General features: G+C 50.5%; 1 protein-coding gene across 1 annotated transcript; it reads right to left on the bottom strand.

Moving 5' to 3' along the window:
- Window positions 1-63: 63 nt before the first annotated feature.
- Epha1 (EPH receptor A1) lies at window positions 64-15,306 on the bottom strand. The gene is made up of 18 exons (XM_026409378.2): window positions 15,225-15,306; window positions 14,113-14,180; window positions 9,343-9,624; window positions 7,529-7,931; window positions 7,158-7,313; window positions 6,506-6,853; window positions 6,249-6,376; window positions 5,870-6,020; window positions 5,566-5,665; window positions 5,278-5,336; window positions 4,363-4,488; window positions 3,323-3,508; window positions 3,151-3,212; window positions 2,836-3,042; window positions 2,455-2,604; window positions 1,991-2,184; window positions 258-413; window positions 64-168 (listed from the first exon to the last, which is right to left on the bottom strand). The coding sequence occupies exons 1-18, from the start codon at window positions 15,304-15,306 to the stop codon at window positions 90-92; spliced, it is 2,937 nt and encodes a 978-aa protein (XP_026265163.2). The 3' UTR covers window positions 64-89.
- Between the last annotated feature and the right edge of the window lie 5,774 nt (window positions 15,307-21,080).

Below are 21,080 nucleotides of genomic sequence, written 5' to 3'. Positions count from 1 at the left end.
TAGGTTGAGGAAGGGCCCAGGCAGTGACCCTGGCGGCCTGTCCTGAGAACAGTGGAAGGAGAGGGCTGAGGTGTCCTCTTGGTGGCCACTCAGTCTTTAAATCCCTGAATACTGCAAAGAATGCGCTTCTGGTGCCCCGGCAGTGTGATTCCCATCTGCGTCAGGTCCCTGTGGAAGAGAAGCGAGGCATGGAGCCTGGTGGCCCAGCCCCCAGCTGCCGTCCCGTGCCCAGGCTACCCCTGCCCCAGTGTCCGTACTCGGCCGTCAGCTCCAGCACACACTCCATGGTGTCCAGCCCAGCTGAGCGGAAGTGCAGAATGTAGCGCTTCATACGGATGGACTCCAGCCACTCGGCCACGCTTCGATAAGGGATCCCATCCGAGCCGCTCAGGCTGGGCAAGCGGAGTGTCACCCTGTGGAATATCAGACTGAGTCAGTTCCTGAGGGTTCAGGGGCTGGTTGGAATGGGCCTCGGCATCGCAGCCGGTGGGTGCAGAGATCATCTGGGCTTGGTGGATTAGTCGGCCATTGTCTGAACCCACATCCTGGGCTGTTTCCTGCTGTGGGCAGCTGACTGATGGAGGAAAGTAGCTGCCCTGGGAGTCCCTGACAGAAGGGGACCTCAACCAGTCTGTTTGGGCACTTGCCTGGATGCTGGTTCAGGCATGAACCGAGAGGAAGTGGGGGGCAGGAGAGCAGGGGCCCTGTAGTGGGTGTGGTCCCACCTTTTTCCAGGGTGGCTGCTTGAGTCCTAGGACAACCCCCACTTTGCCACCTATTGTTGCGCTCTGACACCCACAATACAATGAGTGTTCCTGTACTAAAGCCAGCCAGAGCCAAAAACCATTAACAAAGTAAATCTGCTGGGGGAGAAACAGCCAACATTCCAGAAAGATTAGCACATGCAGTCTCTAGCGTATGAGGGAACTGTGCTCCAAAAGATAGTTTCAGAAGTTGGAACTTGGAACACTTTTTCGCCCAGAAACAAGGTTATATATGGTGGTTTGATGCAGAGGGCCGTATGCCAGGCTGGTCCACTGATAAAGCACTGGAAGTACAGCCTGGCCTGGCCCAGCTCCTCCCCTACCTTAACCCCTCCCACCACTTCTTTCTCTACATTCTAGCCATGTTCTTGGTAAAGTCCATTTTTGACCCTCTCTCATGGATGGTTTTGAAAAACTAGTCTCAACAGTTCTCTGCACCGAGGAAGTCCAACCTTCCCAGAGGGTCGGTTCCTGGCACTGACCCCAGCTGCCTCCCCAGCTTCACGGTGGCTGTCCCTGAGCTGGATGCTGCTGTCATCCTGCAATACCTGCAGTCTTCTGGTCTTCAGCTCCCTGGACCCTCAGATTGGCCCAGTGGTCACAAGGCCTCCCCAGACTCCAAGGCTGTGCCTGCCAGTCCCATCCCAACCTAGTTGCCCAAGCTCCCTCGGGGCACCAGACCATAAGCCCTGCTTTGTCTCCGTTGTCCAGCAAGTGCTCCAAAATGGATCCATTTGGTGCTCCAAAATGGATCAAATGTATGAACCTTTCCTCCACATGCAGGATATTTCTGTGAGGAAGGGGACGTATCCAATTCTCAGAAGGGGCCACAGAAGCTCCCCAGAGATGTGGCTTTGGCCATAATACAATATAGTCAGGGAGAGATGGTTGCAGGAAGGGTTCTAGGTGAAGGCAGGGACTTGGGGTCAGGCTGTGATTTTCTGTGGGCTTGGTAATGGTGAGCAAGACCTCTTTAAGTTGTACCTTTCTAAATTTTCCATGTGCATTCCACTTCAGTGTGCTTGTTTCCTATCTTCAACCAAAATACCATGGAGGTTGGGATCTGATCTCATCAGGGTGGGCTCTCCTCAATGAATCCTGCCTCCCGTGCTGGACTCTGTCCAGAGCTCCTCAGGGGCCAACCCTTGGTGGATGGAGTGGAGTGCCCATTTCTGACCTTCCAGTCCTGCCCTTTGAGTTCACCTGTCCCTTCCCAGCATGGTTACCTGGGGTCAAAGTTGGCAATGGTCCTCAGGGAGTGAGGGTTGGCCAGCAGTTGTTCCAGATGTGCCCGCAGCTGGAGGAAGTGGGGCCGACGGGCACGATCATATGCCCAGCAGTTCTTCATGAGTTCATACAGAGGGGCAGGGCAGTCCACAGGAGGGGGCAGCCGGTACCCATCCTCAATGCTCTTCATTACCTGTAGCGGGAAACAGGGAGGACAGCCCTAGGGCAGGAAGCTGACCTGCAGGCCTAGGACCAAACTGTGTTCACCCAAGATCATTGCAATATATAGCCTCAAAGCAATCCTGACCAGGTTGGGAACAGTAGAGAACATGCTGTGATGTAAAGGGACCAGAGAGAAACTGGGGTCAGGAAAATATTTGCAAGAAAGGACCATGGGAGCGATTTGAGAGGGGACAAGCGATGTGAAGCAGGGGTGACATGGGGAAGAATGTTCCAGACTCACCTCCTGATTGCTCATTTCCCCATAGGGCTTGTCACCAAAGCTCAGCACCTCCCACATCACAATCCCAAAACTCCACACGTCACTTGCCGTGGTGAAGATCCGATGGGCAATGGCTTCAGGGGCTGTCCAGCGGATGGGGATCTTTCCACCCTAGGAAGGCATGGGACAGAAAAGTGATGTGCTTTAGGGCATGAACAGGGGTGAAAAACAACAACAAGCGATAACAATAACACCACCACAAAAAAAAAAAAATACGTGGGATGGGGATAGAAGGTTATTGTGTCTCAGGAGCACAAATACTTGTAACTCTACAGGTGTGACTGTATGGTTGATGGGTGATGGTGAATATGGACATGTACACGGTGCATACTTGTCTCTAACCTGTGTTTCATAGGTACCATCAAAGTCGTCCAGGAGGCGGGTCAGGCCGAAGTCAGACACCTTGCAGCACAGGTTCTGACTCACCAAGATGTTCCTGGCAGCCAGGTCCCGATGGACATAATTGTGGTCACTGAGGTAGTTCATGCCAGCTGCTATGCCCTGCAGCATGGCCACCAGCTGCCCAGGGGCCAGCTGGTCCTCCCGTTCCTGCAGCAGGATGAGTGGGTGAGTCGGGGGATGAGCAGGACCTCCTTTCCCAAGGCTCAGGGCTCCATGGTACAGCCCCCTCCCCAGCTGGTCCTCCACCTTCCTCACCTTCAGGAAGGCATCCAGGGCTCCATTCTCCATGAACTCCGTGATGATCATGATGGGCTTTCCTGAGACAGAGCGCATGCCGTCACCCCAGAGCCAGGCTTCCTGCCCTTGGTAGCACACCCTCCACGGCTGGTGGTGTTACTCCCTCCTTCCCCCGCCCCCCGGCTCATACTCTTTGTGATGACGCCCTCCAGATGCAGAATATGTGGGTGGTTGAACTGGCCCATGATAGTGGCCTCTCGAAGGAAGTTCCACCACTGGCCATCTGGGGACGTGTCTTTCAAGGTCTTAATGGCCACAGTCTTGCAGTCCTGGCTGGGGAGCCTCAGAGTTCCTCGATATACTTCCCCAAACTCTCCTGGTGGAAACAAAATAAGGTTGTGGTCTCGGGCACTGTCAGGCTGCCCCAGGGTCAGGCAGTGACCCCTTCCTGTCCTCTGGCCCTCTCCTTCTCTGGGGGCACAGAAATGTGGAGTGCACCTCCTGGGTCAGGGATTAGTCTGTTTCTCCTAGGGAAGGGACAATCTGGAGCCAGTGCTGATCTCTGCTACCTGGTCCCACTGTCTTCTGGTGTTAGTGCAACCACTTGGCTTGTGGTAGGTGCTCGCTAAATGCCGGGGAAATGGGCCCTGTGCTGTGTGTGGGGCCGCCGTGTTTGTCAAGAGCAGGCCCGAGTGGCGGGGGAGGCTGATCCTTGCTGCCTTTTCCCATGAGCTCCCTGGTCACGGCTCAGCTGGCTTGGCTGCACAACTGGCAAGGACACTGCCAAGCTTTGTTCTCTGCTCAGATCCATTTCCTCTGGTGACCTACAGGATCAGGGCAGCCCAAGGACACTGGGCCCCTGATGGGGTGGAACGCTGGGAGGCTCTGGATCTCTCCCGCTTTTGGGAACCGTCTGAGAGCAGCCTGAGCCCTAGATGGCAACACCTCTGTGGGCAGAGATGACTTGCTTATCAGAAAACTCACAACCCCAGAGCAAAGGGTGCAGCCAGGAAGGTCGGCTCCAAGGCTCCTGATACATACGGGCTTCTGACATGAATGCAGCAGCTCAGAGTGGACACAGGGCAGAGCGAGTGTGAACTCATCTGGGAACTCTGGGACCAGAGGAGAAGCCAGCTTGGGGTCCCCAGGGAAGGCCCGAAGGAAGCGGCCTGCTGGCAGCTCTGTGCGACCACACGGAGGGGACCAGCTGTGGACCACCAAGGAGATCACCTTCCCCTATGACAGTGTCCACCATCAGCCAGGCTGGGTCAAGCTCCTGAGTGAAGTCCAGGGCTCCCTGCGCAGGGTCCTCATAGGCCTGGAGGTCCACGTAGGGCTTCAGCCACAGCTTGTCCTCTGTGGGAGGACAGGGGGCTCAGCAATAGCAGCGTCCCCTTCAGGCTTGGGAGTATGGAGGGGGTGAGGAGGAAGGGGCTGACAACTGAGCCCACTCCTCCCACACTTCTCTGCTGCCCGAGGTGAGCCCTGGCTCAAGTGGAGGACAGTCTCTATTCGTAGCAATGAAGTCTGCCTGGCCTAGCCTTTCTTCTTCCTGTCTACCTCCAAGCCCCCCTCTTCACTCCTCAGGGTCCACAGCAGGGGTCAGGACCCAAGCCTGGACAGCGCATTTGCTGCCAACTTGTTTCCCAATCTTCCTGTGGCTCCTGACCTGGCCTCAGGCCCCAGGCCCCTCCAGTCAGTCACACCTCATTCATTCCCAGATGAAGCCTTCCTCCCACTCCAGCCACTTGGATGGACCACAGATTTCCCTTTGGCAAGGCCACCTAATGAGGTGACAAGCAGGAAGCCCACATGCCTCAGAGGACCCCAATCCCCCGCCTGACTGGCGTTGGTCTCCGCCTACAGACCTGGCCACCACCGTGGGGAAGGCCCAGGGCCCAGCGCGGCAGTGCAGCAGCACCAGTGCCAGCAGCTAACTGCACCCGAGCCGCGGTGGACCATCTGGGCAGAGTTAATTAACCAACGTTAATTAGGTGGCAAAACACGAGAGCCCTAGGGACAATAAACCCCACTTGCATGCCCCAAGCTGCCCTGGCAGATGTGGGTCCCTCGTTTGCGTCCCAGTGGCCACACACACACACACACACACACATACACCAGCATGCATGGGTACTGCTGGCTCACCTCGATCCACATCGGTGCGGCGGTCCCGATGCCTCTGCTGCCGTTGTCGCTGGACTCTCCTGTGGGAGCGGAGCAGCTCCTTCAGGGTCCCAGGACCACATGTGGGGCCCAGTGGGCTGTGGCTGAATTTACCCCCAAAACAACAGGGGCTGGGTGTGCAGGTTGGGAGTGGGGCCACCTTGAGCTTTGGAGCTAGACGATGGGAGGGTCATCGGGGCTATAGTCAGGGCTTCTGACCAGACACTGGGACCCAGGATGGGTGAGCAGGGAAGAGGCAGGAGCCAGCACCTTGAATGGAAGACGTGAAGAATCCCAATCAGCAGAGCTACCACAAGCAGCAACCCAAAGATGATGGCCACAATCTCTCCTCCAGTCAGGCTCCTGGAAACTGTAGACACAGATGGCGAAGAGGTCCGGCGTTCAGAGTTCACGGGGTGATGGCAATTAAAAGGCAGGCCTCTCAGTTAATATGTGGTATGTGTCTGTTCCCCACACCAGGGAGATGGGGTGTGCAGGGAAGAGGAATAGGAGCAGAGGTGCTTCTATGGGATGACAGGGGGATGTGTTTGGGGCAGAACAAGAGAGAACCCACCTGGCGGGCTTGTCCGAAACTCATGGTCAGGGGAGAAAGGGCCCGGGCCCAATGGGGTCAGCATTCGAACTCTGACGATGTACGTGGTATCTGGCTGCAGTTTTGTCAGCAAGACCCTGGGTTCTAGAACCATCTGGTGCCATTCTTCATCCTGCGGGTGAGACTCGTGTTAAAGGGGCTGTGCTGAGCCAGCCCCTGGAAGTGTTGGAACATGTGGGGAGAGGCTAACTAGCAAGGTAAGCACAGAGTTCTCTGAAGGTTTGTCCTGAGAAAGTCACAGTTTGCTGTGGGTGGTTTCCCCATCCCACACTCTGGGCTAGGAACGTTGGGGTGTGCCCAGGCAAGGACACCAGAGGGCATCTCCCAGCAGCATCCTGACCTGGTTCAGCACGTGCAGCTCATAGCTCAGGTTGCCCCCAGGACTGCGGGGCCGGGACCCTGCCCAGGTCAGCTCCAGCTGCCTTGGTTCTTTCTTCACCAGCCTCAGAGACAGGCCCGAGAGTGACTCTGACAGTCCGGAGGGATAGACGTGGATTTGGAAGGAAAGAGGGAATAACTTAAGTAGCATTTCCACTGCTTCCTCCCCCTCCCTCATGCCTGTGGTCCTAGGTCCTCTGTTTGCTCCAGGTGCCTCACCTGCGTGGCCCATGTTGATGCTGAGGGAGGCACCAGTGGGCGGGTGGGAGCTGCCCAGCCCTGACACTCCGTTTTGGGATTTGATGTTAAAGGTGTAGTTGGCACTGGGTTCAAGGCCATCGACCTGCACAGTAGGCGTGGTGAGCCCCTTGTCACTCGGGGAGAAGCGCACGCCCGTCCCACAGGGCTGACAGGGACCCCTCTCCTGTGCTGGACCCTGACACTGCAAACATTCCACACTGTATGTGACGTCTTGGCGTCCTCCCATGTCTGTGGGGTGTTCCCAGTGCAGGGCGAGCTGAGTCCCCGACGCAGAGAAGCTCAGGTTTTGTGGAGCCGATGGGGGACCTGTGGGAAAAGAGCCATCTGTAGGTGCCAGCTTTGCTCTCACCCACGCGGCTGACTCCCAGCCCCAAAGTCCTCCAAAGCCTTCGTAGAGAGAGACTGGACTTCTACCGAAGAGAAAGTGACAGAAGCACATTTCCGTGTTTTCCCAGGGAAAGCAGGGGACAGGGGAGGGGCTAAAGCCAGCGCCTGTCATCCTGGCAGTCTCCAATATCTGATAAGCTCGAGAAAATTCTGATTCGAACAAGGGCTCAGCAGAGGTCAAGGGTCTCCTCCCGGACGACTGTGCCCTGCCCCACGGACTCACGTGTGCATGCCATCTGGGAGTCCTCCCCAGGGGCTCGGTAATGGCCGCTCTCACAGGTACAGAGGGTGGCCCCCTCAGACGGGGCTGTGCTGTGCGGGGGGCACTTGAGACAATGGGGTGTGTCCATGTGGGTCCGGTAGGAGCCCTTAGGGCAGGCTGGAGAGAGGATGAAGTGGAGTCAGTTTCCTAATGTAGAACTAAAGGCACCCCTCTCTCCACTCCAATCCCTTATCTGGAAACACCTCTGCAAATGTGTCCCCAGGGCTCTTAGGCTAAAAGTCACTGGGTGGAGCACCGGCTTCCTTCCCTGCCTTGGCACCTAAGAGGCCCTCCCAGTGGCCTTTGAGGATTCTCACCATGTCCTTCCTTACCAGTGCATTCCACACCACCGTTGCCTTCCTCGTAGCCAGGCTCGCAGTGACACCTGCCCACTGGCACCAACCACTCGCCATCGGGGCTGCAGTGCATGCGGGGCACGCCCGAAGGCCCAGAGCTGGCCTGTGAGTGGGGCAGGCAGGTCCCCGCCACTTCTACCAACCCACCAGGACCAGGGAGAGTGTCAGGGAATCGGGCCAAGCCATGCACAGCCTCAGGACAACGCTGGTAGAACACCCGCACAGACACCAGGGCCACACAAGCACCAGGGTTGTGGAAAGCAAGGTAGAGGCCGCGGCGAGTCAGGCGGCCCAAAGAACAGCGCTCGACGTTCAGCTTCACGGCGCCAGATGCAAGGTCTCGAATGGTGAAGCTCTGGTCTGCAGCCACCGTGGTTACCTGGGAGGAAGGGTGAGAGGAGAGGCAGTGACAGCAGAGCCATGCTTCATCCCACGGAAGAGGAGAGCATCCCTAACCTGGAAATCCAAAATCCGAAATGTTCCCCAACACAAAACTTTTTGAGGACCTACATGATGCCACAAACAGAAAATTCCATACCTAACCTCGTGACAAGTCACAGTCAAGGTACAGGCACACTAAAAACATTGCATAAAATTACCTTCAAGTTGTGGATAGAAGGCATGAATGACACATATGAATTTCATGTTTAGAACAGGGTCCCATTCCCAGATGACTCATTATGTATTCAAAAATACTCCAAAGTGCAAAAAACCCTGAAATCTGAAACACTTTTGATCCCAAGCATTTCAGACAGGGGATACTCAACCTGTACTTTACAATTTACTCAATCATGATGGAAGGACTTATTCTGTGTGAGGGACCTGATTAAGTATTTTGAATGTGTTATATTATTATTCAGTCCATGCAATCATCCTGTGGGGTAGGCTGTCTTATCATCTCTACTTAACAGATGAGGAAACTAAGACTAAAGGAAATTAGAGACCTTGTATGAGATCACCTAGCTATGACATGATGGGACGAGGACTGGAACCCAGCAAATAGCACTGTACTGTCCGTAAAATTTCCACCATTGGGAGGTGGCACCCAATCCTGGTGCCTATGTGGTGATCAGTTATAGAGCGTGTCAGGACTAATTTATTGCTAATAATAAATTTTACAACATGCTCTTTGGAAAGAAATGAGAGCACATCCCATAATATATGCTCCTTGGGCAGGGGCTGTGGCTCAGTGGTAGAGCACTTGCCTAGCATGCGTGAGGCACTGGGTTTGATTCTCAGCACCACATACACATACAAATAAATAAAGTAAAGGTCCATTAACAACTAATTAAAAAAATAATATGCTCCTTACTCTTTTACATTCACTATACTTCCTGAGTGGGAAAGAAAGGAATGGTATTGAGAGATCACAGGTAGGGAAATGTCCTGTGACAAAATTCTAGCTATATTTTTTGGGGTGTTAGGAAGACAAGCATCAGGGATAGATAGACATTTCTAAAACCTCAGCACTACATTTCCCTCTTCTACTGGGGCATCCTGTTTTCTTACTGGATGCAATTGAAAGACTCTAAACTAGATAAGGCTGGCCCCATTACAATCACTATTTTAGGATGAGGAAATTAAAGCTCAGAGAGGTTAACAGGCACAGCAAAGAGGTCCTCAAATCCAGCCTTTCTGGTTTGTAGTCCCACATTCTCTTCATTATTCTACGCCTGCACTCTCTTGTTGTCTCTGTCACCTTCTGTTTCTTCTTAGCTGAGCAGGGTCATGGGAAGGAGCCAGGCAGGGATCAGTGCCAGGACCAAGATGGCATGGAGGGGAAGCAGTACCTTTTGGAACAAGGGCCGTCGGAGCTGGATGCCCACGTCCTGGTCACTCTCCATGTACAGAAGGTTGAAGGTCTCCTTGCAGCCCAGAGGCCCAGCTCCTCCAGGGAAACTCTTGCAGTCACGCACGGTGAACTGCAGCTCTACCAGGACCTGCGAGGCCTCCTTCCCTCGGTAGATCCAGTTGGAACGAAGCCAGTGTTCAATGTCTCCACCCTCCTGCAGTGGGCAGTCCTGGTACATGTACAGGGGTGTCCCGTTCAGCATCTGTTGCACCTCACTCCACTGTGAGAAGAGAATCAGAGTCAGGGACCAGAGTGGACAAGGAGGAAGCTGGTGTCCGAGTCCCCAGGTTCATACTTCTTAACCTGCCTAACCTGACCGCTGGGCCACAGCAGAGTAGGCTTCATGTTGAAAGTTATGAATTACTTGGTTAGTAATTCCTGGCCAGTCCTGGCCCCTTCAGTTAGCCCTACTCAAGCTACCAGAGTGTGAGCACCGACTTTTACCTATTTGATCAGCAGAGCTATCAGGTACCCTAAAGGCAAAGCTTATTCACAAACCCTTTCTATTCATTTGTTCAAAGAGGAGACTTGTTTTTCAAAGAAGTAAAACCCCTATGTTCTTGGAGGACAACAACAAGTATAGAGTGTTTACAGGGGAATAACATAGGGGAATCTCACCTTATCCAATATTCCTTCCAGTTACAGCCATTATCAAAGTCAACTGGGAAAGTGGGCTGTGCTCCCAGGTACCATCTAGTCTGCCCCCTTATCTTCCTTTACTTTAAAAGACATTTGACACCTAGCAATAATAATGCCCAGTACGAAAGAAGCCCTTTCCATGTGGATGTAAGGCCCACCAAGGCCCAATGGCTGAGTGACTTGCTCTCTTGCCAAGTTTGGACATGAAGCCAGGTACTTCAAGCTCCAGAGTTTATTTTTCCTGTACTAGAGGCTGAACTCAGGACCTTGTGCATCCTGGGGAAGTTCACTACCACTGAGCTACACCCTTAGTTTTTTCCGTAGTTTTCTTCTGAGACAAAGTCTCACTACATTGCCCATGCTGGCCATCCTCCTGCCTCAGCCTCCTCAGTCACTGGGATTACAGCCCTGTACCACTGCGGCTGGCTGGGTTTATTCTTCTAATTATCATGCCTTTATGTGCTTATTATATAACACCAAGGAATAAAAACATTCACAAAATAAAGAAAGTCCTCCCATCCTTCCACTCTCATCCCCAGAGGTGGCCTAGCCTAATAATTCTGAGTAAAACTTTTCACTTTGCTTTTGATGCTGCTTCTTGCTAATTTAATTTAGATTTAATTGAAGAGGAGGCTGTGTGTTTCTCTTCTGTTCATTGGCTATTTGTATTATGTGCAATTATGTGGTTTTTTTTTTGAGGGGGGGTAATGGGGATGGAACTCAGGGGCACTTGACCACCGAGCCTCATCTTCAGCCCTATTTTGTAGTTTATTTAGAGACAGGGTCTCACTGAGTTGCTTAGGGTCTGTCTAAGTTGCTGAGGCTGGCTTTGAACTCAAGATCCTCCTGCCTCAGCCTCCCAAGCTGCTGAGATTACAGGTGTGTGCCCGATTTGTAATTATGTTTTCAGAATCTTTGCCTGTTTTTTTTTTTTTTTTTTTTTTTGTGTGTGTGATAAAGTACTAGGGATTGAACCCAGGGACACTCTGAGCTACATTCCCAGACCTTTTCATACCTTATTTTGAGACAGGGTCTTGCTAAATTGCTGAGGCTGGCCTTGAATTTGTGATCCTCCTGCCTCAGCTTCCCAAGTCTCTGGAAATACAGGAATGCACCTTTGCCCGATATTCTATTATTAACATTTGATTATTCATTTGGATGAGTTTTTTTTAAAACATAATATTAGTATTAATCATTTGCTTGATTATGTGTGTTTCAAATGTTTTCTGCCATACCACTTCTTTGTTAATGATATCTTTGAGGTGGCTATATATTTTTAATTTTTACATAATAACATCATGATTTTTTTTTGTGTTGTGTATTTTGCTTGAGAGTCTCATCCCCAAATTATAAAAATCTTCTATCTTTTTCTCTTAAATTTTATGTGTGTTTGATTTTTAGGTTTAGATTTTAATCTCCCTAGAATTTATGTGTGCATTTATGTGTGTGTGTGTGTGTGTGTGTGTGTATACATGGTGTTAAGTGAAGAGGTGTCTACTTTCTTTTCTTCTTTGAAATTACAGGCATCTAATGGTCAATTTAATAATTAGCCATCAATACTTTCGATACTTGATGGACTCAACACATACGTCCCCAAAATAGAGTTCTCTTGCATATTCTGAGAAACTGTAGATACAGAATTAACTGGTAAAAGGAAAATTTACATGTCTGAAGGAAATCTACATTAGTAAGGTATCTATACCAGGAAGAGGACTGCTTTGAGGTAACTTCTAATACAGGAGGAGGCTCTGTACCTGCACAGCAGGACAGCCTTTGTTTACTCTCTAGGCTTATGATCTGAGTGCAGGTTGCTGCCTCTCACCCCCAGTTCCTTTCTTCAGCTCAGGATTGTGTGCATGCACCAGTCATCTGACCCTTTCTCCAGTCTCATATTTTGTGGACTTCCTGTGTGTATGAAGGTTAGTTAAAATATGGTTTCTCCCATTACTATCTATTCCAACGGCTCACTTATAGAAATGTTAGAGGGTAGAAAGTTTTCCTGTCCCTTACAATACTTTCCACATTGATTTCCAATTCCAATGTCATCCACGTTAAAAGATATGTGTGTTTGTTTTTGGACTTTCCATTCTTTTCCATTGGCCTGAGCATTTTTTTGTCAAGCCATCTGTTTTAATTATTGTTGCTGTTCTGAAATCTGCTGGTAGGACAAGTTTCCCATTTTATTCTTCTTCAAAAAATATGCTGTTATTCTTAAGTCTTTTCTGTGCCAGATGAACTTAAGAAAGAAGCAGTCCATTGATATTTTGGATTCTACCTTGTAATTTGATAAAGAAGAAACAGAGGCCCTAAGAAAGTTCCCTTTCCCTGGTTTTACTCCACTGCAGTACGTGGGCTTTTGTGCCTACTCTCAGCTCTGGGAAAAGACAAGAAAAAGCATCATGAATTAAGAATTTTTAAAGGGGTGAGGGAGAATTATAAACTGCTGTGAGGCACATCTTTCTGCATTATGTTATGTTAGAGAGTGCACAGTTAGCAAGGGTTGTCTGAGAGGAAGGGGGCTGGAATGCAAAGGCACCTCGTGGGTGACTGAGGAAGCCCAGATGAAGGGCACTGGGCAGGGCAGGTGGACGGGTTGGTGGGTGGTTCATGTGCAGCTCATTAGCCAGATTGCCAGGGCTGCAGCTGGAGCCTGGAGAAGCAGATGTTCCCAGCTGCAATCTGCCTCTCCCTATTCCAGCAGTGACAGATGGGGGAGAACCAGCCAGCCAGGAACAGCACTAAGGATCCTTTCACTTACCACTCAGGCACTGCTGGCTGGGTCATGGGTGCATTCTGGGGATCCTGATGTTGAGTGTGTGTGCATGTGTTTTGGGAAGATTGGGGGGACAGAGGAGAATGGAAGCATGTGACTGCTGGTTGTCTTCTTGCCCTCCTAATGCAATACTGTTTTCTCTGTGAGGCTGAGAAAGGGGCCTTGTTCCCATTCCAGTCCAATTAGAGAAGAGTTATTTGGGTGGAGGTGGCAGGGGCACACCAAGGCCCATAGGAGCCAGCAGAGAGACCTGCAGCCATCATTGTGAGGTGATTAGCTGGTTTATGAGTCAAGGCGCCTATTAGGGCTGGCTTAATCCAGGATTTCCCACGCTGCCCCTCCTGGAGGTATGGTTTAGTTTATTAATTCTAATTATGGGCCACTCTGGGAAAACAGCAAATGGAACCAGGACCCTCATACCAGGAAGGAAAAAAAGCAAGTAACCCTGACCTCCAAAACAGACTGAACTGAAAGCTCAGGTCCTACAGTAAGGAAGACACTACTGAGGAAACAGGGTGTCCAACTGCTCAGGCAGCTTCCTGTGCTGCTGTGGCCAGCTCTGTTGGGAAGCAGCAAGAGTGTTCTCTGGACTTCATGACCTAATATGCTCTCTGGGACCCACCCACAACTGACCTCTGCTCACTCTATTACAGGGACACACAAGGAAGAATGGACTTAGTGCAGGCTCCTGCATCCTCCACTGACTGTAATACCTCGGGTCGAGGAGCCTGCCTGAGGGGTATGAAGACTCAGGGACCTTGAGGAGAGCAGCTTGAAGATCCGAGAGAGTCAAAGATCCATGGAAGAATCTGAGGAAAGCTTTGGCTCTCTTCTCCAGAAACGTAACTTAGAATACACTTTTGGATGGTCCCTGACTCCCTGAAGCTTTGTCAATGCAACTCTGCTGGAAGGAGCAGAGCTGGGTAGAGGATGCTTTCGGGTGTTTGCGTCCCTCCCGGGGCCAGGCTGTGGTCTCAGCCCTTGGCCATGCCCAGCATGGACATTCATTGTCTCCCTGGAAATAGGGGCTCATCTCCTGCTCTGGTCCTCTCAAGTATTCACCCCTGGAGCAGAAAGGGAGAGGAGCAGCCAAGGAGGCATTCCCCATGAGGTGAAGAATGACCCCCCCCCCAATGTCCCATTCAGGAGGCTCTGACTCAGCCTCCCCTCCCCCTCCTGGAGGAGACACTTCCAGTTTTTCCTGCTCATTTTGGTTCCTCCACCCACCTCTCCACCCCATTTCCCATTGGCCTTCAGCCTTGAAGCACCCCAGATCCTTCCTCTCCGGACACTTACCCCATCCTCTGGGGGATCCAGCAGCCAGCCCAACTCTCCCTGTGCCATGCTTGTGTCCATTAGAGTGACTGAAGGTGGAGGAAAAAAGAGCCTGTCATTTGTGGGGGCAGAGGTACATGCAACCCACATTCCTCCTCTGGAGCTCCAGCCCCAAGCTCCAACATCCTCTTCCAAGCAGCTGCTACATCCTGAGGTTTAGGAGAGCAAAAGGGCCCAGGACTGAGGAATAAAGAGCTCCAGGGGTTCCATTGTTTTCCTTCAGAATGTGAAAGGAGCAAGGCAGAGCCAGGCAAAGGTTGGAGGGTGAAGCTTTAACCAAAGCCAAGACAGGAAGCACGAGGAAGAGCAGCTCCAGAGAATTGCAAGGGCTCAGTCATCCGGGCTGGTGTGGCTGGACACCCATCTGCTGCAGAGCTGCAGAGTGGATGGCAGGCGGTGCTAAGCCCTTGGGAATACTTAGTGGGCCCTGGAAAGGGACTATTGGGTAGGGAACCTGATTCTAAACTTCTGTCAAAGGCCTGCACTGGCCTGTAACTGGGGGTAGTGGGTGGGAGTACCAGCACAGCTCCAATTTTGGGAAGTGAGGGGAGCAGCTTCATTAAGGGTATGCATGCCTTAAGTGCAAAATTTGGCCTCTACAACTGAGAATCTCTCTATCTGAGCCTAACCCTTCCTCAGGATGGCAGGTCCCTCTGCTGCATGGCCTGGACTGGCAAAAAGCAACTTCCCATCTCGGACTTCGGTGGGCATCGATCTCTGGGTTGGGCACCTGAGGTTGGGATCCCTGGCTTGGGAATGAAGGGTCCCATGAAGGATGGGGTTAGGATGCTGCTTCCTGGCAATAGTCAGGAATTCCCTCTCCACCCCCAGGCAAAGACTCCAGGCCAGCAGGAGTGGGGGTGATTGACCCGGGACTGGCGGGACAGCTGGAGATTGGGGTTAAAGACCAAAGATTGGCGTGGCCAGTCGATCGCCCCGCGGACCCGGCAAAACAAGGGAGCTGGAGGGGGCGCAGGAAGGAGGGCCTCTCAGGAATGCCGGCTCCTGCAGGAGAGGCTGGCCGACCGCGGAGGGGTGGGGGCGGTGGGGGCGGCGAGGGCGGGGGTCGGTACCTTCCTCGGCGTGCGCCCCCGGGGGCAGCGGGGCGCAGAGCAGCAGCAGTAGCCCGAGCCCCAGGGGCCAGCGCCGCTCCATGGCGCCGGGCCGGGACCTGGGACCTCGGCCCCCACCGCTGGGCCAGGTCGCGAGGGACTCGGTGAGCCGGGAGGGCCGGGCGGGGGCGGGGGGCGGGGATAGCGCCGGGGGCGGAGCCCCTGGCTCACCTGGTTCACCTTCTTAAAGGGATAGTAGGACAGGAAGGAAACTTGTTAGACAGGTAATAAACTTCAAAACCTGGAGGCGTCTTGACCGGAATGAGGCTGCGGGCGTCGTCTAGTGGTTGGAACCGGGAATTAAACCTTTCCCAGTTCTGTCCCTGACCCAGTCTTGATCCAGCCTTGAATTTGAATCTACTTCTGCTGTAATTACACCCGTTTTCCCTTCTCTACTTTTCTGCAGACCCTAGACCTGTAATAGACACCGGGAAAGGGAGGGGTGAGAGACACGCCTTCATCCTCCCGTGCGGGAGGCTTAGATAAAAACAATGCAGCCGGTACAACCCGTAGCACAGTGGAGGGGCAGTCAGAGGAAGCGTGCCCAGACAGTGGGCGCACTAGGGCTGTCTCGGGAAGAGTCTGGGTAAAGCAAGAGAAAGGACCTGAAGGCAAGGAACCCCAAGGCGCGCTCAGGACTGGTGAATGGACCTGTTTGACGGCTGGGGCACAGAAATTGTCTTGGGAGCCAGAGCAGAAAGGCAGGCGCGGGCCAGATCAAGGACGGTCTTTGTAAACATGAGAAGGAGTTTGAACCTTGCCATGAGCTCTCACAGCAGACGTGGGGAGTTGGTGAAGGTTCCGGGTACAGGGGGCAGAGGGCACCTACTGCCTACCTATCTAGTGGTGTCAGCCTGGGCCCTCCCACAATCTTGGAGACTACCTCTGTTTTACCGACATATGCTTTATGTTCTGTAAGCGCCGAAGAAGAGTAAGACAATCCTGCCCTAAATAAGCATTGGTTTGAAGGAGCTCGGGACTGGAGATAACCCAAGCACCCAGAGATCAAAATGGCAGAGAGATCTCCCTTGGAGGTGCAGACGGGGGAACAATGCACCCATTGAGAACTGTACCTTCACCCCTCCTGGCTCTATCCCACTGAGGGGACTTTTTGTAGTTTTTTTTTTTTTTTTTTTTTTTTGTTGTTGTTGTTATTTTTGATCATTTAAACTAATGCATGTTTTGGTCACTGTGAAGGAAGGGAGGTGATAAATTATAGAAGCTTATTTTATGTTTAAGAATTCATGTTTCCAATTTTCTTCCTTTTTAAAAATACAGGTATGTATAGAATGCATATGGCCCATAATTTGGGCTAGCCAATTCTTATTGGCACAAATAAATAAGTGCAATTCATGTTTATTGGTTAGAAAATTCATGTTGAACAGAAAGAAGCTAAATGGGAAGTAGAACTCTCCCTCCTCCCACCCTCTGGTGTCTGTCCCTCTTGTCAGCCACCATCTGCTATTTCTTGTGGTTCCTCCCAGGACTTTCTCCTGTGTGCACATCATCATGACCACCATATATCATCCCTCCCTCTTCCCTCCCCTCCCACGCTCATACCTGCTTTTAAACTATCTATGGATGGCCACATGATGTGCATTGCTGGCCACCGGGGGGCCTCTTCCCTGACTTAAGGACTTTGAGAAGGAGGAGGAGGAGGCTCCTTCTGGCTCTCTGGGGTCAGAGCTGTGTGATTTCAGGCAGGAGGAATGGGCCAAGGGTGCAAAGCCAACAGCAGGGGGGAAATGGAGCAAGCTTTGGACAATCGCTTCTAGGAAATAAGCCAGACGGTGATGAGGTAATGCATGTGCTTGTTGCTGTAGTTTGTTAAAGTTAGAAGACCCTTGGGACTCAGGGGGTGGGGGGCCGGCACCATGCCCTGAGAGGTGGAGTCTGCATCCCTGGAAAGGAGGCTTGCTTGCTTGTGTTTTAAGATAGAGCCTCTCTGCTGTTCTGAAAGTCTCATTATGGGAAATGAATGTCCTTCTGTCTTCATTCAGGAGGATCCGAATTGAATACTTCTTCCTTACACATGTGAGAGGAGGCAGACCTTTGGTTTTAGACTATCTTGACTAATAGCACAACTGCTTCAAGTTACTTGTACTCTCTGGCTTCAGTTTCCCTAGATGGGTGTGATCTCTAAGACCAGGGGTGGTCCTGAATAAGGGAAAGATAGCAGCATTCTGACTCAGAAGGCGTAGGCTGGTTTTCTTAGCCATCCTGTGCCTCAGTTTCCTTACTTATAAAATGGAGTGAATCATGCCCACCTCGTAGAGTGGCTGTCATGATCAGGAGAGGAGAAAGTGTCCCATTACTTGTTGAATACTGAGCACCACTGCTTTACTAGGAGAATAATGGAGATCAGGACCCAGTGCAGCTCTCTGCTGGTTTCCCAGCTTACTCCAGGAGCAGAACGACCTAGATGACTAAGACATCATATTTTTCCCTTTAAAATCAACTTCATTAAGGGATAACATGCATAAAATAAATTGCACCACCCCATGTGTATAGTTCAGTGGACTCTGACAAAAGCATATGTCCTTTGTCCGCCCTGCTCTGTCAGATGGAGAATGCTTCCACCCTCTGGAAACATTTCCTCACTCCCCTTTAAATCAGTTCCACTTCTGGCCTCAGGCATCTGTAGTATCTATAAGTGTGGCCTTTTCCAGAATTTTGTGTAGTCTCTGGAATTCAGCTTTTTCTTTTAATCTTGATATCCCAAGATCTATCTCACTGCAAACTAATATTGTTTACTCCTCTTTGTATTGAGCAGTATCCCCTGTATGAATATTCTAAGATATCATTTAACAATTCAAAGTCAAAACAGAAAATCCATCCTCTCCTCTGATGTCCTAGAAGCCATGAGCTCCTGACTGACAGGAGATCTTTCCTTCTTCCTTAGAAAGAACCCAACATGCCTGGTATAGTTCTCCATTCTTCAGCCAGGAAGGAAACCTGCAGAATCTCTCCACCTGGGACTTCCCGGGCCCTGACTTGTCCCTGCAGCCTGGACCTTTCTGGCTAACTTGTTTATATTGTTCCCTACTTCCCTCCCACCCTGTCTCCTTTCTGACCTGGGGTAAGGTAAAATCACACCAGCCTACATCCAGGTCTTGAATGTCCATAAGGCTTGGCTGAAATGCAACGAATGTCACCAGGAGGTTAACCCAGCGAATGGCTGGTAACCATTAGGAGACCATTAGTACAAATTAATTTATCAGATGAACGTCAAATCTCCTGGCGAGGCCGGTATGGATGGGACCAAAACCACTTTGTGAGCTGCATGGGACCAGCCTACACTTGTAGGCAACAAGATTCAGGAGGCTGTGTGGGCAGAGGGAGGGGAAGAAACAGCTCCCTCCTGTGCAGCTTTCTGGTGAATTCTGCACAACTTTGATCATAAGCCTACTTCCTCCTTCCCTTTCCTTCTCACCTGTGCTCTCACCTATCTCTTCTCTGATCCTGGTTTGCTCTCAGGCACGGGGTGGGGATAATGATAGTCACCGTTTATTACAGCACCTACGCAGGCTGCCAGGCACTTTACATACATTATTTCACTTACTTCTCACACCAACCCTTTGAGGAAGGTATTATTAGTCCACTTTATAGATGGAAAAATCGGAGGCACAGGGAGCCTACGTTTCTTGTTCAAAATCACCCAGTTGCAGACCAAGGATTTGAACCCAGTTCTGTGTGACTGCTTGGCCTGCATCCCTAACCCCTACCCAACCCTAACCCATACTCAGGATATCAAGAAGCATGGGTATTGGGGAACCCCTATTTTATTTTACTACTCCTGTTCAACCCCTACAAGTAACAAGTATCCTGACTTAAAACACCATGGATTTGGTATGGAGCCACCCAAAATGCATTTCGTGGTTTGAGTTCTTTCATTGTGGGTGTGAGATTTAGTCACGCAGTGTGTTGATCCAGGCTCCAAATGTATGATTCATTTTCATTCACTGTATGAAGAACACCTTATTTTTTAAAGACCTCTTGATCTATGGTTAAATGTTCTACACTTGAATTGTTGTATCTGGTGACACCCAGGGTTTATCAGGCATGCTTCATTCTCCTAGAAGCTACTTCCATTTTCAGAGGAGATTTTTTGCTAACTCAAATGGTCACGAATTGATGAAGCATCTACACAGGTGGACTGTGAGCAGACACCAATTGTGTACCTGGCCCCCCCACCCCCCCAACGTTCCTCTCTTTTTCCATGTCACTTTGCCAAAAGTCAGGCACCTGATACGGTTTAGATAGCTGGATCTTTGTATATAAAATAGGGCAATCTTGAGATAGAGACCTTGAGGTTTTCTCTGAGATGTCTGAAGCAGAGTTGTCTATTAGAAGGTCTCAATAAGTGATATTCGATATCAATATGTGATATTAATAGCTATGTGATATTAGACAAACCACCTACTTTTTTCAAGCTTCAATTTTCTCATTTATGAGATGGAGAGATGATGATGTTGTGGTTTGAACATGTCCTTCAAAACTTCATATGTGGGAAATTTAATTCTCAAATTTGTATGTTAATGGTATTTGGAGGTGGGGACTTTGGAAGCCAATCAGGATTAGATGTGATCCTTAGAGTGAGGCCCTATGAAGGCATTAGTGGCTGTATCAGAAGAGAGATTCAAGGTAGAACCCTTGCTCTGTCTTCCCATGTGATGCAATCTATCATGTTGTGATGCAGCAAGAAACCCTCACCAGAGGCCAAGCAGATGCCAGCTCCATGCTCTAGGACTTTTTAGCTTCCAGACCATGGGCCAAAAAACCCTGAAATCACCTCGTATCAGGTATTTTTTTTAGTAACAGAAAACTAATACAGGTGATAATGATGTTGATAAAGATACCCACCTTACAGCGTATGAAACAAGTAAAAATATGATAAAGTATTGAGCAAAAGCTCCCAGGACCACTGAGCAACATAAAGATAAAATATTTTCATTTGTGTCCAGCACAGGTTCATTTACAAAATAATTTTGAGGGAATTAATGGTGAAGTCGGTGAAGGGAATGAGGAAGGACATTGACTAGCATCTGTTCCTGGATTAAATGGGATGTTGGATGAAGCTCAAATCTCAAGAAGAGGCAAGAAAAGACTAAAGAAGGAGCTAAGGGAAATCACTCCCTATCCATTTATATTATGAAGCCTTAGGTAAATACCACTCCAACACTTTCAGGATATATTACATTCCTCTCCGCTTTTATTTTTTGTAAATCCTGTACCTATCTCTACAATATTAAAATTCTCCAGAGCATTCTGTTTGTTCTAGGGGCAAGAAGGTGGTGGAGATGCTGTGAGCCTGCACTGCGTTCTCGTCTGGGCCCCACCAAAGAGGAGGAATGGAGGGACGCCTAGGGGATGAAGCTGATGGGCGAGAGAAAGGGCGCTGAATGGGAATTCACTTGGGTACGCATCACATCCAAGTGTGCATTTGGAAAAAGCCTTTACCTCAACAGGCTCTTGTACCATCCTTACCAGGTAACATGCAAAGCAAAATGAAGCCAATTCACCGTCAGCCTATTATTTCCATCGATTTCTGGAGCAGTGAAATGAGCCGGGGCGGGGGGTGTCAGTCATGCGAAGGGTCTGTGGCTCCTAATTCCTTATGATAACACTGGTGCATGTCTCATGAGAAATCACTGTGCTTCCTCCTTGACTTATTTGCTTGGCTGCCCGAGGAGACAATGTTGCTAACCGGAATTAAGACGCTGCATTAATGCTTGGGCAGGTAGGAGGGCGGGAGAGAAAGGAAGAGAACAGATGTGTCTCAGTGAACAGGGGCATGTCAGAAATTTAACAAGAACA

The sequence above is a fragment of the Urocitellus parryii genome, chromosome 3 (assembly GCF_045843805.1).
Source record: "Urocitellus parryii isolate mUroPar1 chromosome 3, mUroPar1.hap1, whole genome shotgun sequence".
Lineage (NCBI taxonomy): Eukaryota > Metazoa > Chordata > Mammalia > Rodentia > Sciuridae > Urocitellus > Urocitellus parryii.
This window is presented reverse-complemented; position numbering and strand designations above follow the sequence as displayed.